We start from the raw sequence: 18,616 nt of genomic DNA on the forward strand, positions 1-18,616 counted from the left end.
TTATCAGTCTGTCCTTTGGTCTGCCCCCAGAGAAGTAGTAAAGCCAAGTCATTTTCTGTGTGACACAGAAATCAGCAAATTATTTACTGCCTGACTTTCAGAAATAAAGTTCCCTTATAGAATCTGGCCTTTTAAGTATAGAGTAAATTCTCTTCATAAAGTACAAAACAGCAGCGTAATCAGAGAGAAGGAGATACTGCTTTTCAACATCTCTTTAAAGAAATCTTTATAGAACAGATGACTTTGTACTGTTATACATTTTCAAGAGATGGCATTTTAAGAGTAGTTTATAAGTAACTTCAAAATATTTACATCCAAACCCTATTTTAAGCCAATAAGTTAGAGGGTTGCCAGAGAAAGAGAACCAGAAATAGCTTTCTTGACATAAGAAGCCATTTTGTAATCTAAGCCTGGCCACAATGCTTGCCCCTGAAGGAATATTAGTAATGAATGATCTTACGGGAACAAAGGAATACAGGAACAGAGAAAGGGCAGGCAAACAACAGTGCAGTGAGAGCAGAGTTCCAGTTCCTCCTCAAAGGATATTTATAAAATATGCCTGAGTTCTATAGGAAACCAAGGGCCTCTGCTAAGTGGAGAATATGATGATGATGTTGACCCTTTCTCACTTCAATCAAGTAAAGCTTAGATGCTGTTGACCTTTGCCCTACTTTTATACTGAATTCCCCTCTGCTCAAGTCCCTTCATGAATATACATGTATTCTTAGCTTAAAAATTCCCTAATTTTGCTGTTCGGAGAGATACTGCTTTGGGAAAGATACTTCCCAAAGTATCTTCGGTGTTCTTACTCGCTCCAAGTAATAATAAATCCTTCCTTCTCCTAATCTTTGGCTTGGTTGTGTCTAATGGCTTGATATCCACCAAGAGGCAAACCCATTTTTGTGTAACATCACCTTAGCTGAGAATATTACAAAAACTTCAAATTCATAAAAACTGTCAACTGGAGCACAGCACCTAGCATAGTATCTGGTAGCACAGATGTTCAATAAATATATGTTAATAAAACAGCAAACACTAATTCAGGTACTCACCATTCTAATCAAAATTTACATATATCTTTTCTGATTATCTACCCTTTGGGTCATATTAAGAACAAATGGAATATGGGAATTAAAATATTATCAACTCAAGTCACAGAGCACAAAAGTTCTGTATCTATTATTTTCAGCATGTTCTTGTAAGTTATTCTTTTGAGAAAACTATTATTGAGCTGCAACAAATATCTCAGTAGAAATTTAGTTATTCCCAAGATATTTTCAATGAGTAAGTGACATCACCACCACACTGATTAAAGTTAATAGTGAAAACTCAGCATTAGAATAAAGAAGACAGGAAGAATAGAGGTTAAAGTAGGAGTTGAATATTTAGTTACTACAGATGAGAGTCATGACTGACCTGAAAAAATACAGCCATACTAAAACTAAGACATACTTAGAGGTCTCATCCCCACTCTGATCATTGTTCAACAGTGCTCTGGGGCCTTCACTTCTTAAGGTTTCAGAACATTTAAAAATAGGCATTAAGTGAGAAAGACAGGGTGGGAGGTAGGAGGGAGGTTCAAGAGGGAGGGGACATATGTATACCTATGGTTGATTCATGTTGATGTATAGCAGAAACCATCACAATACTATAAATCAATTATCCTCCAAAAATAAACATATTAATAAAACAATTTTTTTTAAGTGAGAAAGAGATCATAGGATTTTTATACTTACCGGTAAATGTTCAAGCAATGAAGTTACACTCTCAGACACATATATTATGCTTCCATCTGTCATGATTGCTAAAAAAAAACCATCAAGAGCCTGAAATTAAACACAATGGTCAGTTAAATGAAAAGAAAAAAGTATTTCATAGGACAGACATAAAAATCTAAGATAAATCACAAAGAACTGGAAATTTCTAGAGCACTGTCAAAATACTAGCTTTTCCCCTTTACAATACCTTAGTATCTATCTTTGTGCATTTTAAGACGCTTCTGGAAGAAAAATATCACTCTATGACCATTACTGAATGGCAAGTTTCTAAAAGATAGAGACTTAATGTTCTACCTTTATCATATGTTATTATACAATGATGGTCTTATTTGAAGATATTAATATTTCCAAAGCACAGATGCCATCAACAATATGTCTTTGGCCAACAAAAGAACACATTATCACCATAACATATATAATCTTAACAGAAGTGTATGACTGAAGCACAGGGAATAAACTTTGAAAGGGAATAAGCTGAAAAAATAGAGCGAGCTCAGATCATGCAAGGCTTTGAATATCAGGGCAAGACAGATGAACTTAGCTTAAGAATGGTCTGGAAGCAATGCGTAAAATGGATTTTGAGGGAAAAGTGAATTAAGAGGAAAATTTCAGTGGCCTTTGGAATAATCAGAGACGTTAAGGAGAATCCGAATGAAATTAATAGCAGTAAAAACAGAGAAGAAAGGACATAGGCAAGCATTGGGAAATGTGATGTTAAGAGTTCAGGAGAGGAGTCAGCACAGGGGAACAATACTTAACAAAAAGCAATACTTTATTCATGTCTCACAAAGTTTTTCATCTGAGAATCCTAGGCACCAAAGTGGAAGCTAAAGAAATGAGATCTGCAAAAATGAAAAGGATGCCAAAGACAAAGGTTTGGGGTATTATCTACGTACAGAGATGAGAAGGAGCGAAAGTGCCAGAGAAAATGACAGACAGGACAGAAGACACTGCTGTTGATGAAGTCAATGGAAGAAAGAATGACAAAGTGAGTGAGGAGGAAAATGGATGGTTCAGTAAAAAATGGGATCAAACAAGACACGGAATAAAAAAATGGACTGAATTTTGCTGACTTTCAAGAGTTATGTCAACAGGAAAGAGATTCATACTACAGTGTGTTTAGAGATGGGTGGATCATCAGAAGGCTATATTATAAAACACTTTGTTCAAGTTCATGAAAGGACACATTTTGAGGGGACAAAGTATCAAGGGAAGTTATTTTTTTAGAAAAAGAAACTGAAATATATTTTCAGGCTGAGGAAAAGAAGATTCAATGGAAAAAATGTTGAAGACTTCCCTGGTGGTCCAGTGGCTGAGAATTCACCTGCCAAGGCAGGGGACATGGGTTTGATCCCTGGATGGGTGAGATCCCACATGCCATGAGGTAACTAAGCCCATGTGTTACAACTACTGAGCCTGCATGCTGCAACTACCGAAGCCCGCACGCCTACAGCCTGCACTCCACAGTGAGAGAAGCCATGGCAATGAGAAGCCCATGCACTGCACTAGAACATAGCCCCCACTTGCTGCAACTAGAGCAAGCCAGCACGCAGCAACCAAGACCCACAGCAGTCATAAACAAACAAGTAACTTAAAACAAAAAAGAAAAGATACTAAAGATATACAGCAGATAAAGTATATCATCAGAAGAGTTCCTCTTCTATCAAATAGTTATCACACTTAATCTGAATTTCTTGTGTAAGTACAGGGCTCTCTCAAAGGATGCAATTCTGTTAAGAACTATATTGTATCTGCAACATTGCATATCTGCAGCACCTGGCATATGTGTGGCACACAGCAAATAAAAAATATTGTATGTTACTCATGTATTTGAAAGTTAGAGCAACCTCCCTCTAATTCTAAGTAATTGTTGAGGTATATGGTGAATGGGATTTTATATATATATATATGTAATTTGTTTTTCTCTCTTAGCATAAAGGGAACATCTTTCCTATTCAATAGAGACCTACCTAAAATCATCCTTTTTAATGACTGCAAAGTGTTCCCTTTTATCTAATTATTCCTCTTGCTGAAACATATTATTTCTAGATTGTTGTTACTGTAAATAACATTACTAGAAGGCAATGGCAACCTACTCCAGTACTCTTGCCTGGAAACTCCCATGGATGGAGAAGCCTGGTAGGCTGTAGTCCATGAGGTCACAAAGAGTTGGACACAACTGAGCGACTTCACTTTCATTTTTCACTTTCATGCATTGGAGAAGGAAATGGCAACCCACTCCAGTGTTCTTGTCCGGAGAATCCCAGGGACGGGGGAGCTGGTGGGCTGCTGTCTATGGGGTCACACAGGGTCAGACACGACTGAAGCAACTTAGCAGCAGTATGGTGAATGTATGGAAAAAGGCATCCCCCACCTCCCCTTTATTGAGGGAAGACGTTTGGGTATCAGAAAGTAATTAATTTGAGCAGATGTCTGCCTTCCAGAATGGCTCAGACAAACTCATTCTTGGCTAATGTAAGGTGAAGGGATGAAACCTTATAATTTAAGCAAATGCATGAAATTTCCACAAAACTCTTTGGTACAATTATGCCAGTATTGTTTCCTAAGGAAAAGGGTCAAAATGATGTTCAGTTCAGTTCAGTCGCTCAGTCGTGTCCAACTCTGCGACCCCATGAGTCACAGCACGCCAGGCCTCCCTGTCCATCACCAATTCCTGGAGGTCACTCAAACTCATGTCCATCGAGTCAGTGATGCCATCCAGCCATCACATCCTCTGTCGTTCCCTTCTCCTGCCCCCAATCCCTCCCAGCATCAGGGTCTTTTCCAATGAGTCAACTCTTCGCATGAGGTGGCCAAAATATTGGGAGTTTCAGCTTTAGCATTAGTCCCTCCAATGAACACCCAGGACCGATCCCCTTTAGAATGGACTGGGTGGATCTCCCTGTAGTCCAAGGGACTCTCAAGAGTCTTCTCCAACACCACAGTTCACAAGCATTAATTCTTCAGTGCTCAGCTTTATTCACAGTCCAACTCTCACATCCATAGATGACCACTGCAAAAACCATAGCCTTGACTAGACAGACCTTTGTTGGCAAAGCAATACCTCTGCTTTTGAATATGCTATCTAGGTTGGTCATAACTTTCCTTCCAAGAAGTAAGCGTCTTTTAATTTCATGGCTGCAATCACCATCTGCAGTGATTTTGAGAACATGCTTTTCTCACATGAGGCTAGACTGTGTCATCTTTGAAAGCAAATTACTGTGATGATCTCTACTCTACTTATTCCTAGGAGATCTACTAGGAATTAGGATGCAGCTCTCTTCTGTGAAGTGAATAAACTAAAATCAGAACTCCTAATGACCTGACCCCACTCCCAGAAGCAGAGCCTACCCCTTTCTCTTCTGAAGCAGGTAAAGATTCAGCAGAGAAAGGCCTGCATCAGCATCTCACCAAGTCTTAACACAAGAAAGGATCCAGAGTTCAAATTTCTTTTGAATGGAAGGATGTAATTTTCCAAGAAAGTAGGTACATACACCAAAACAGGAAGGGCTTTGAGGAGGAAGACTTGAGAGATGTGGAACAAGACAGAAGGACGTCCTTATCCCAAGACTGAAGACTGCGAAGGTTATCCCTTGTCCACATTGTGTGATAGGAGGGAAAGGGCTCATTGGTTAAAACTCATCTTCCTATTTGACATCTACTTTAGATCAACTTTGCACATATCAAGAGGCCTGTATACATCTCGGGTGTTTACTTGGTGACTACTTAATCTGGCAAGACTGGATGGAAGTCCCAAGGAAGTGGACAGAACCTCCTTGAGATGAGGCAGGCAGGGCCCTGGCCCTTCCCTTGTAGAGTACTGACGAGAGCTGCCAGCTGTCAAGAGGAAAGAACTCTGTACCAGGATATACATACAGAGATAACTTGGCACAGAGGTCTAGTAAGGCTAAATTGCCCTTATTTCCTTAATCTCAACATCCCCAACAAGGGTAGCAAGGAATATTCCTTAAGCATCAGAAACAAGAGGGAGAGGGATGGGTGGCAATGGACGAATGAAGAGAGATAGCCAACACACAAGGTATAAATGAATTTTAAGATCTCAGTCTCAGTTCTTTGATTAACTGACTGGACAAGCTACAATCTCTCCAGGCATCAGCCATAAAACGAAGAGTTTGAGCTGAATGACCCCAGCTCTTCTGCTAGCAGCTCTAACATTCCTAGACAAAAACTACATCTGAAATTCTGCTGAAAAGGGTATCCAGACTGCCTAACTGTAACCTGATCAACATGATAAGCCAACAATAACACAACTAGGTTAGCTGAACCCAGGTTACAATACACACAATTACACATAGCCTTCAATCCTGGCATATGAACATTAAAATGCCTACTTAGCAGCTGCAAATATTCACTAAAAATCAAAAATATGCTTGACATATTAAAAGTTAGTCAATGTAATATTTTTCAGGAATATAATTTTAAAAGCTGTGAGGATAATCATGAGAAGACTAATTTATAATTTCAAAATTAACATGTTTAAATATTCTCATATATAAGATTATAATCTCTAGACTCTCTGATTTCGTTATTTTTAATACTACATATGTACTACATGTCTTTGCAATTAAGTTAAAATCTGTTCACTGTAAAGAAAAATTTGAAGACAATTCTTTTTGATTTAGCTTATTATTGAATAGGTAATTTACCTTCCTAAGTTTCTTAAATACAGATATTACATTAATTTATGAATTTATAAGAAAATTTGGGGGGACTTCCTGGCAGTCGAGCAGTTAGGATTCTGCACTTCCACTGCAGGGGGTGTGGGTTCGATCCCTGGTTAGAGAAATAAGATCCTGCATGCCGCTCAGTGTGGCAAAAAGTCAAAAATATAAATGAAGAAAAATTATTAAAAAAAGAAAATTTTCACATCAATAAAGCAGGGTAAGTAAAGAGTTTATGACTGGGATTTCCCTGGTGTCGAGTCGTTAAAAATCCGCCTTGCAGTGCAGGGGACACAGGTTCAATCCCTAGTCAGGGAAGTAAGATCCCACGTCCCTGGTAGCAACTAAGCTCGCTAGCCACAACCTGAGCCCTTGTACCCCAGAGTCTGCAGAGTCACAGCTAGAGAGTCCATGCACCACAAAGAGGATCCCACATGCCGCAACTAAGACCCAACAAAACCAAATGAAGAAAAAGGTTTTAAAAAGGATTTATGATAACACAGATGGTATTGAATCATGGCACTGAGAAATAAAAAAAAATTTAAAGAACAATTAAATGAGTTGATTTCTTCTTGGGGTTACAAACATTAGCTTGTTTGTACCCTTTCATAAATGTATTATTTAATCTAAAGAGAGAATTTTGGACAATGTCAAACTTCTTTTTAGAGAAGAGAAAATTAATTGGAACTATTATTCGGTTTGTAACTTGTATCCATTAATTTAAAGAACTAATTGCTGGTTACCAAGCTAAAAGTTCTGTGCCACAACTAACTTTCACTGAGAAGAAGTGCCATGAGCAGCAGTGGGCACAGGGTCTAGGGCCACAGGGATCAGAGGCTAGTTTTCCTGCAGTGAATCCTAGCTCAGGATTAGTTTTATTTTGAGCAAATTTCATAATCCCTTTGCCCAATTTCCTCATGTGAAAGTAAGAAAGGGATGCTAATAGTGTATCTTCATAAGATTACTGTGAGGATTCACTGAGGTAATGGTATGTAAGATGTGCTCAGTTATTCTTTCAGATGTTAAGCATGGCTTTAAGTATATATACAATGTATTTACACTCAAATAAATTTTCATATGGTGACATTTCTGCTGAATATATAAAGACTTAATCCAGCAATTAACTGTTATACCTAGTAAAAACAGAAAAATAATTCAATAATTTGCAAAATACTGTTGCTTTGGACTTTAGTCAACATGCAAAGACACTTAAGACATGGTTCTTACATAAACATATACAACAGAGATATATGCTTAAAGTCTAAAATAACAAACCTGAACAAACAGAATAAGAAATGTAAATTATTTAACAATCTCTACTTCAATTGTTTTCTTCTACTCCTTCTATCTCTAGCTTCTTTTGCTTATCTACTTCTCTTGTCCTTAACTGTTAACACCCAAGTATAATATCACCTTTATTTATTATTTGTTTCTTGGGGGGGCGGGGGGAAAGCTTTCATAGAAATCTGATACTGAACTCTGTACTCTGTGTACATGAAGATATCCTTATTAATCTAAATTGGAAATGTTTAAAAAGTAAAACTGATAGTATGAGTGACTCAAAATTTTTGTGGATTTTATAACTGACTGTGTGACATATTAAGTTTTGCAATTCTAAGCAAGTATGATCTGAACTGTATTCAAAAATAATTCTGTCATAGAAGAATATCTACTTTTAGAAGGAAAACCTTTTAGAAGTTTCCATTTAAAATGAGAAGAGTTGTCTTTCAATGTATATTTCACTATTTTAATATTTTCAAAATACTTCATTTAGTATCATTTAATGCTGTGTTTAGGTAGATTTTAATTTGTTGAAAAAAATCCTACTGTCCAGTAAAATACATTTCATAATATTTACTATGTGATGAATAATATATTTTATTTTTCATTTAAATGTTAGTTTTGTCCAGGTAGAGGACTTGGTAGTTACAGGTTTCTAACTTATTAAGCCTCTCAAAAATTCAGATGATATTGAAAGCACAAAGATTTGGCATTATTTTACCACATATAGTACTATTTTATTACAATACTTACATCAGTTAATTTTAAATGAATAGTTGGTTGACTTACACTGAATTAAGATTTTTCAGTATTAAACTAATATTGTTAAATCTATACTAGAATTGGCAACCCCTGTGATTTCTTAAGAAAATAAAACTTTTCAAAAATTAATCTGGACATACCTCTAGCATTAATTGTGTAAACTCTTCATTACTAAGGAATGTAGGTTTCCAGTCCTGTCGAATTTCACTAGCGTCTGACTGTGCAGTGATTTCTGTAAACAGATTGACACATTAGTGGCACTAATTAAAGAGAAGAGCCATAGTCAATAACATTTATTGGTCTAGGTAGGTATCAGGAGGTCCAAATTTTGGTATGATGAAATATTGAGCTAATGTAGCAGGTCATCTGCTTGAATAATTTGGATAACTTTAAGACTAGTCTCTTAAAAATGCCAGTCTCTGAATTTTCTCTGGGGAGCTTTGAGAACCTTTGTTCCTGACTGGCCTGAGATTGCTTCCTGCTTTACACAATGATCAAATAAGAATCAAAATAAGCAGACTATATCAAGCATTAGAAATATATTCTTTCCCCTTTCTTTGCCTTTCAAACAGTAGTACCTAGAACAGACCTAAGGACATAAACCTGGAGGAAAGGAGCCAAGGAGATCAGTCAGTCTGCTTTTAAAAAAGAATTATTTTAGGCCTGCCTATTGCCAGGCAGAGATTCTTCTCAGTCTAAGGTGTTCTATTCTTAATTAATCAAAGAGACTAAATTAAAATTCTAGGCAAAAACTTTATAGTAATAAACCCAGGGTGATTCTGCTCTGTGTCCTCTGGCATGTTTTCTTAGTAGTAGGAAGCTGGTCAAAATTTGGAGATTCCCTAGCTTTCGGCACATATTTTAACACAATTAGTATAGTTTATTTTGCAACATACTTCTAATAGGTTGTTATAAAAAGCTATTCATAAATGATGAAATCTATACTTAGGCAATATTTTTTCCATATTTAAATGCAGACATATTAAAACAACCAAGTAAAATTAAAATACATATCATAGATTTTACTCTACAAAATATACTCTATCTTGAAGTGGAAAATATGGACTAAGTTGTTTTGATTTCTCTATTACCAGATATATAAAAACAGCATAAAAAATTGGCACCCCAAATTTGGCATATTGGAAATGTCTGTATTAGATATGAACAATTATAGCTACTAATTCTACGGAATACAATCATGCTTTTCAAATTCACATCAATTATATACATTCAGAAAAAAGGACTTAAATCCATAAACAAATTCCATCAAATTTAGCTAAACCCAGGTTTATTTTTAGAGTAATAAGTATGTAAGAATTACCTTTCAATTTCAGGTAAATTTTAATTTTGTGAGAACCATAAACTCAACTTTAAAAAAAATCTATATGCCAAAATTAATCCTCTATTGTCAGGGGGAAATAATTATGCATGCATATCATTTCATTTCATTCAACAATCATTTACTGAACTGCTACAATGTCTGAGGAATGAGTGCACTAACAAGGGACAAAGAAATTAGTGAGAATACCATTTGTAGAGATAAAATGTAATGATAATGTAGGCAGTAAATTTCGTAAACCAGCAATTTTGACACATTACCAGAAGAATCAAAAAAATTTGGCAACTGTGATACTGTACACTAAAGAAGATGAAAAAATGCAAAACACTTCTCAGGTCTGAGTCCCAGGGGAGTGAAAGGATTGTGGTGTGAAAATGGAAAACTGAAAGAGATGACTTGACAAAATGAAAATGAATTCAGTTTTAGACGTGTTAAGTCTGAGAACATTTAAAACCAAAGATTCAGAAGTTACCTGGAAATGAAAAACTAAAAAGTCTGCATCTAAAAATACAGACTTAGTAGTTTAACAGAGAGGCAAAACCAAGGGTAAGAACATGGAGAAAGCATGAACACAAGATAAGACCTAAAGAAATGTCATGTTCAGAGGGCAGAAAGAGAAAAGAAGTTAGCTCGGTTGGGAGAGGGAAGTGAATGAAGAAGTCCAGCGTATCTCAGAACAAGGAAAAAGAAAGCCAGTGGAGGGCAGGTAAAAATTCCCAGTGCTTCAGAGATGCAGAAGAGGATGAGGTACAAGAAAGAGCTACTGCTTTATTGGCAGCAGAGAGGATGGGGGTCATGGTATTAAGAAAAATAATTTTAAACAGTGGTGGAGCATAAACCAGGCTAGTAATATATTACAGAGTGAGCTATCGAGAAATAAAAGCACTAGTTACAAATTCTCTTTTGAGAAGTTCTGTAGTTTATTTGCATCTGAAAAAGGAAATGTCCTTCTATAAGCTTTTCACCTATTTTCTATTAAGTAGCATCTGTTAAGTACCAAGATACTTACTATTCTCTAAAATTTCCTTTCCATGACATATTTTCTCAAAGTTATTTTCTTTAACAAATAATCACTTTAAAATGATGTTTATTTCCTAGTCATTGAAGTAATCTGTTTAAATTACATATCTCATGATCTGACTCGATTCTCTTCCAAACACACTCCTAACTTTCCAACTCAATTCTATGCTCCAGTTAAACTGACCTCTCCTCGCTTCTCTGGTTTTACATATGCTCCTCCTTCCATGTGAAATGCTCTTTTCCTTAAGATAAAAGGAAGACTCGGTTGAAAAATGAACTGGTTTTATGATGTCTCTGACACATTCTTTCCTCTGTATTCTCACATAAATATTCTTTACAAGCACCACTCACAATAATTACTTGCACTGTAATTAGATATTTATATATTATTTGTCTCCCTTGGTTTGAGTTACTTGAGGGTCAGAACTATTACCCTGCACCACAAGAATCTAGGCTATGTGTGTTAGTTGCTCAGTCATGTCCCACTCTTTGTGACCTCATGGACTGTAGCCCACTAGGCTCCTCTGTCCATGGGGATTCTCCAGGCAAGAATACTGGAGCGGGTCACCATGCCCTCCTCCAGGGGATCTTCTCAACTCAGGAACTGAACCCACATCTCCCGCATTGCGGGGAGATTCTTTACTATCTGAGCCATCAGGGAAGCCAAGGATATAGTAGGCACTAAATAAATGTTTGTTGAATGAAAGAAAGAACATACCAGGGAATCATTAAAAGGCAATTGTTTCTTTCTCTTGAAAAAAGGTTAGGAAGCACCCAGTCTCATGCATTACTGCCAAGATTCTATCACATTATGCTTTAAGAGAGAGTCTGTTATTAAAAAAAAAAAAATCCATGTTACAAAGTTAAAAATGTACCTTTATGTTTTCGTAAAAAATCGATGCTCTTCTGTAGAACAGTAGATTTGTCCATCTTTCTAGCATTACCAGGAAGCATGGATCCCAGTTCTTTAATGAGAACATTAAACTGATCTCTACGTTTCTTTTCAGATTTGTTTCTAGATACTCTGATGGAATAAAAAATTACATAAGCAGCTTTCAAACAATCCATTTAACTACACAAATAGTTTAACACAATGCTCAATATGGACATGACCACAGAGCACGTACTTCTGTGACTACAAATGGTAATGAATGTTCATATTCTAGGTTACTAACAGTATAGTTAATTAGGACAGTAATTTTTCTTCTTGGCTTAACCACTAAAGAAACTTTTACATATTAACCACTTGGCATATCTGTTTTTAAGACAAATTACGTTCAAATCTCAAGTTTTACTAAATCTAATATTTATCAAGAATTTGTGTTTCCCTTATGCTATTATTATTACTTGAGAGAGTTTGTGAAAGTACATGTAAAATATAAATACAAATTATTATAAATTACTGAATAGGAGAAAGTTATCCATCTCCTGTAAGCTTTAAATTATAAACAGAAATCTAAAGATGAAAATCTCTCTACCCTCAGGCTCACCCACACATTCTTCCTCTTTACTCCTCTATCCCAGCCTCCAATACAGAGCTGTAACCACTTGCTTGCATATCTATCTCTTCACTGGGCTGTGGGCTTCTTAATAGCAGAGCCCAATTTTTTTCATCTAAGCACTTAAGCATAATACCTAACAAACAGTAAGTGATCAAAATATATGTGCTAAATGAATAATTCCCACTGTTCTATGTGAAGCAGTAACCAGGAGCAAATTGTTAGCTGCATTGAGAACTTGTAAAATAAATGTAATTATTTGCAGAGCAACTAATCATTCTGTAACACTTCTAACTATATGCTTTTGTGAAGTCAGACTTTAGAATTCAGTTTTTGTTTAAACAAAGTATACTACTTTGCCAAAAGGTCAGAGGATAATTCTATTAATTTTTTTCAGTAAAGAAGCAGCATTTATTCCATATTAGTACTGAGAAGAAATTAAAAAAAAATCTCTTAATAAATGTAATAGAAATTAACTGACCCCCTCACCAAACACTAAACTCTTTGTTATAATGATACAGACTGTGCTAACAATGGCTAGGAATACTGGACAAAGATAACCCCTTTCAAGAAATTTACCTAAATCCTATGGAAACTCCTAAGTGTGCTAAATCGAATCATGAAGGCTGAGTGAGAAAGAGGGGGTAGTGATGTGTGAGAAGACCATTCCAGACACAGGCAACTTGTACAAAGATGAAAACCCATCACAAGTAGCTCAGCTTGGCTAATGTGGCTAGTACAGGCTTTCTGTGCCCAAGTATGCTGGAGTCGGGGGTATAAGTGGTGGGCAGTTCGGAATAATAAGTACTCAGAAAAAAAATCATTAAGTTTTTATGCTACACAAAAGGATTTTAGTTTTAGTGAAAGTCATTAAATAATGAAAGGTACTGAAAGGTTTTAAGCAAAGAAATGCCATGAACAGAACTGACTGATAGTAAGACCATTCTAGCAACTGAGTAATGAAAGAATCAATGCTTGGTAAAACAATTCATTTAACAAAAGCTACTGAAAACTTACTGTATGCCAAACAAGACTGGAGGCCAGATGACCATTTAGGAGGCAACTGCAATATCCTAGGCTAAAAACCACAGCAGTGGCAGTGTTAACACAGCAGTGTGGGTCTGAGGATTAATAGGCAGAACTAGCAATTCTAGGTAAATCAGATTTGGAGTGAGGAAGCAAAAGAAAAATCAAAAGGAATTTCCAAGTAATATAACATGAGATATTAGTTTGGGTGGAGAGATGGTTTGGGGAGAATTTAAATATGGTGAAATTGCTTGTTTGACATTTTAAAGGACATATACTAGAGAAGTGAGACAGATCTAATTCTACGCCTCTAGAAAGGAGTAAGCAGGAAATAAGCACCAGAGAATTACTATCTACGAAATATCTGAAGACATGTGTAGAAGGTAAAATTTAGAACCATTATTGTATATTTATATGCTAGGCATTATTGGAAACATTTATGAAATTTCATTTAATTCCTATGAAGTAGATCTTATTATTTTTCATTTTATAGGTACGCCAACTCAGGCATAAAAGAGAATATATGCCCAGGATCATACAGTTATCATGAAGTAATCATTTAAAACCAGCATTTTAACTCAAGTGTAAGAAATACATGGAAATCAAATATCATTGCTAATTCTACCACTGGATCACACTCATTAAAGCAACTTTACTTCATGTTACACTCAGGTTGGAAGTACTCAGCCCTTGTGATGACCTCAATAATAACAGCTCATAGATGTCAGAGCCCAGTGCAGTCTGGGTAATTCTGACAGCATGATTATGAGGTCTTCTTTCTCCAAGGTTTCCCACAACCATAGTAATTTTGGTTCCCTAAAAACATGATCAAACCTTCTAAGTCTCTGCAAACAGAAAACCCTTAGCTCACCTTATCCATCTATAAACTTGGCCTTTAATCTGTCCAAGTTAATTCCTCAAAGTTCTGCCTCTTCATTCAGGCAAGACTGATTATTCCCACCTTAACAGTGACTTTACCTCGACCCTAAAATATTTTATAGAAACTTTCTCTCACTAGACTGAAAGGAAAGGAGTTATCCTATATATGTTTAGCTTCAAGTACAGGTCTTTTTATTTACTTGAATAAAGTTATATAACTTTCCTCAATATTTTCCTTATCCCAGTACCTTTTATTTTGCTAAAACACACATTTAGGAACTATTACTTATTACATGTTTATTTTTTGTTTCTGAATGTAATGCTACAACACCCTCTACCCTCATCTAAGCACCCACATAGTTCAATGTGACTGGGAAAAAACCAGAAAAGTACTGCTCACTCTCAATGACTACAAACTTGGCTGTAATGCTATCTGGACCCTCCCTCCTGCTACTTTAATTACCATCAAGGCCCATATTTAAGGTTAAACCCTCACCATCGCCACCATGGCTCTAGACGCCATCCACTCACCTACTTGATGACACCTCTCCATCAATTCTCCCTGTCCTCCCCCATCATCTATTCTGCCTTCTACTGGAGAATGGAGGCATGTCAAAAGACACAGAGAAGCCAACTCTGAAAGACCTCCAAATGCCAAAGCTGGAGCAAACCAAGCAACTGAAGAAATAACACAGCACTGGAGTATAAGATCCCCCCATGGGAGATGAAGCTTAATTCTCCCATCTCTGCTCTGAAGGTGTGCTATACTAGATAAATTGCTTCCAAAGAATAGAGTAGGTTAAGGGAAAATAGTAACTACAATGATGACTCTAGGCAAACCCTCTCTTGACAAGTGATTGAAGGCTTACGTCCCCAGTGATGTCATGTAAATACTATGTGCCATAATGTGATGTGGTGAGAAAGGCACTTTTAGAGGAAAATTTTACTTAATTTATAAACTACACACTGATATCCTCAGCTCTTCTCCTTTCTAACATATCTAAGTTCTTATGGCAGACAGCTTTGGAAATCACTGATTTACTATTTTTTACCATTATATTTACTTGTTACTTATTTTTTTTTACTATATTACATCATAAGTTTAACTACCTTTTTGCTTTGTCCTTGTCATCTTCTTCCACCAACCCATCAAAAATACTACCATCATCTCTAAAAGAAAAAGAAAGATACAGAAAATAAGAGCAGATTCGCTAAGGAACAGCAATACTGAAACAAAACGTAAATCAATCAGTTATAGCCTAGGATCTTTGTAGAGTTACAGACTGTACAAATTCAAATCCAATAACTATTAACCTGTTTTCTAATACAAACAGACAAAGTTCAACTATGTTTTACACTTTTAAAAGTTTATTGGAATAAATAATAATTTAACCAAAAGTTAAATATTTTATTTCAAACTTTTAGTAACTAGTGAAAACCTAGAGAAAATCAGTGTATTTGCCATTATAAAAATGATTCACTTAAAATCATATTTAATTATAGTCACACATTTTAAAAATAGACATTTACTTTATAAAACACAAATCACTCAGAAACATCACAATATCTAGCATGTTAACTTACATTGATATAATTTCATTCATTACTGATTCATTTGACAAACATTTTTTTTTGTTAGCACTCTTGTGCCACGCTCTGTTCTAGACATGGCTACCAAGTAGTTAGCTAGACATATAGGCCCCTCCTCCCCTACAGCTTACTTTCTAGTAGAAAAAAACAAATCAACATGAAAATGTATGAGCTGTTCTTTATTTTTAAAGAAGTGATGTGTTTATTACTGGGTGGTTATTTTAATCTGTGTGGTTAGTGAAGGACTTGAAGTGGGAACATTTGAGCTGAGATCTAAAAGACAAGAAGGGGTTGGTTATTGGAAGACCGAAAGGAAGAGCATTCTAATGAAAGTCTCTCTGAAATCTAGAGACCTGGTGGCTAACTCCTTAACCTAAGGGGCAATATTAAATAGTTTCAAGTGACTTAAGATCTTTTACATGAACTCACTATTGATTCCTTTAAGCACATCTCTCTGTGGCCTATAAAGTACCTATGAGTCTCACAATTGAGATCATCTACAAATCTTCTATCATAGCAAACTTTTGGGGTTCCATGTAAACACTAAAATTTATTAAAAAATTCTACATGTAAATGCACATCATTGAGGAGAGAGTGCATTAACTTTCATGACATTCCGAGAGAAAATGAATTCATATTAAGAACCACTGCTTTATGTCTGAGCACTCTGTCATCCCTAGATGTCATATTATCTAGAATGGGAACTGGAAATCAATCAAAAGCACAACACTGAAATCATATTTAATGCCTAAGGAGTAGTGAAGAAACATTTTTTCTGAGAAGAAGACTACACATAGATTCCACTTGAAACTACTGCTCAGCCCAAATCTATGGCAGGGCTCCCTGAGGATACTCCTTGCACTTCAGGTCTTAAGCTCTGGTAAAGTATGGACCTTCACTATTCACCTCACAGAAAAGGGAAGGAAGCTGCCTCTAGATGTCAAAAGTCACTTCTGTGCACAAGTCTAGCTATAAAATTCTTAAAGAATCCCCTATGGAAAAATCACACAGTATACTAAAATAAAAACACAGGAACTTTAGAGTCAGAGAGATCAACACAGGTCATAACTCCAGCTTATTATTTACTATGTGACCTTAAAACAAGCTATTTAACCTCTCTGACCTACAGATCCCTCATCTGTAAAATCTCATGGAATTATTGTGAAGTTAAATGAAGTTAAAACACAGAAAGTGCTCTGCATGTTAGCTGTCAGAGTAGGTATTTTTAAAAAGCTGTCACTATATTTCATCAAATTTAAGATATCACTGATGATAAGACTTATTATGTCCACTAAAAGTGAAAGTGAAGTTGCTCAGTTGTGTCCGACTCTTTGCAACCCTACGGACTGTAGCCTACCAGGCAGGCTCCTCCATCCATGGGATTTTCCAGGCAAGAATACTGGAGTGGGTTGCCATTTCCTTCTCCAGGAGACCTTCCCGATCCAGGGACTGAACCCGGGTCTCTGGCATTGCAGGCAGACGCTTTACCGTCTGAGCCACCAGGGAAGTCCATTATTATGTCCACTAAGAAATTTAAAAATACTACCAATTAAACTCTGATAGGCCTACTCGAAGATGAATTCTAGTGTCAAACATGTTAAAAGGTAAATAAAAAAGTTAAAGAAGTCTTAAAATCAAAGAAACAAGGAGGCCTATCCTTTACCAAGAGTAAGATTTAAAGATTATAATTTCAACTAACAAAATCCTATTAATAATTACAGTTACCTCTTATGCTAAGATGTTTAACAGGCTGAAGTTAGGACCAATAGATAAGGAGATAGATGATTCCAGAAAGTGCCAAGGAAACCCCTGAAACTGTCATAATTTCTTTCAGAACAGTTCTGACCAAATCACTCAAAATTATAGCTCAAGATCCATTCAGAACACAAGCCACATGCTGCTGACTTTGGCTCTAGATAATACATTTTACTATTACATGACATTTGCTCAATACAGAAGGTAAGTATAACAGTATTAATGATTAAGCATAACACTGCCTTTATCAGTGATATAGACCATTACTCTAACAGTGAATTTTTAAAATAGCTTTACGTAATTCAAAATAAATGAGTCTCTAAAAACATACCTGTCAACAAGTGAGCTCATTTTACTACAGCTTACGGTAAACAACATAACATGTTACGTTTTCGTCTTGTGGTAGACATTTGTACTTCTCCTTGAGTGGAAGGAAAGGTAAATGGTCATTAGTTTTCTAAAAACACTTATTTCTACAAACAGAGTATTAAATAATTTGAGAAACACTATATGTTTATCATAGAGATTTCAAAATGTTTTTGTTTCTACAAAGGGCTAGAACATTATTTTCAAGAAAATAATCCTTTAGCTGAGGCACATTTGAGGTTTTGTTTTTTCTTCTTCTATATAAAGAGCTACAAGGGGAAAAAAAAATTGAAGACCATAATTCATTTCCTTTCTATAATAAAGTAATCAAAAAGCCACTATATTCAGTATAGATTATATAACTATGTACGTAGGCTACATCTGTCAGTCTAGGTAAGTAAGCTTTAAGAACACCAGCTAATGGGTGATAAACATTTGCTAAAAGCCTATTTTCTATTAAACAGTACAGTTAGCTTTGGAAATAGAAGGATGAGAGATACAATCATTATAGGCAAAAATCTGCAATTAAATAGGGAAGCAGATAACTAATTACAGAAACAGGGATAATGAAGGTATATTGGGGGAGTCAGGAAATATTCTTGATGACAGTCATATTGTCAGGCAGCAGAGATTCTTGTT

At 35.9% G+C, this 18,616-nt stretch overlaps 1 protein-coding gene across 10 annotated transcripts in view; it reads right to left on the reverse strand.

Moving 5' to 3' along the window:
• Nucleotides 1-18,616, reverse strand: part of CLOCK (clock circadian regulator) — a 120,792-nt gene that overhangs the window by 39,815 nt on the left and 62,361 nt on the right. For 7 of the 10 annotated variants that reach the window (XM_069594105.1, XM_069594106.1, XM_069594108.1 and 4 more), the window contains 5 exons: nucleotides 17,943-18,032; nucleotides 15,377-15,436; nucleotides 11,738-11,886; nucleotides 8,644-8,735; nucleotides 1,737-1,826 (listed from right to left, as the gene is read on the reverse strand). In XM_069594105.1, the coding sequence (XP_069450206.1) occupies nucleotides 1,737-1,826; nucleotides 8,644-8,735; nucleotides 11,738-11,886; nucleotides 15,377-15,436; nucleotides 17,943-17,989 (438 nt within the window). In that variant the 5' untranslated portion in view covers nucleotides 17,990-18,032. The remainder of the gene's footprint in view (nucleotides 1-1,736; nucleotides 1,827-8,643; nucleotides 8,736-11,737; nucleotides 11,887-15,376; nucleotides 15,437-17,942; nucleotides 18,033-18,616) is intronic. The other 3 variants (XM_069594110.1, XM_069594111.1, XM_069594113.1) reach the window with 1 other exon arrangement.

The sequence above is a fragment of the Ovis canadensis genome, chromosome 6 (assembly GCF_042477335.2).
Source record: "Ovis canadensis isolate MfBH-ARS-UI-01 breed Bighorn chromosome 6, ARS-UI_OviCan_v2, whole genome shotgun sequence".
NCBI lineage: Eukaryota > Metazoa > Chordata > Mammalia > Artiodactyla > Bovidae > Ovis > Ovis canadensis.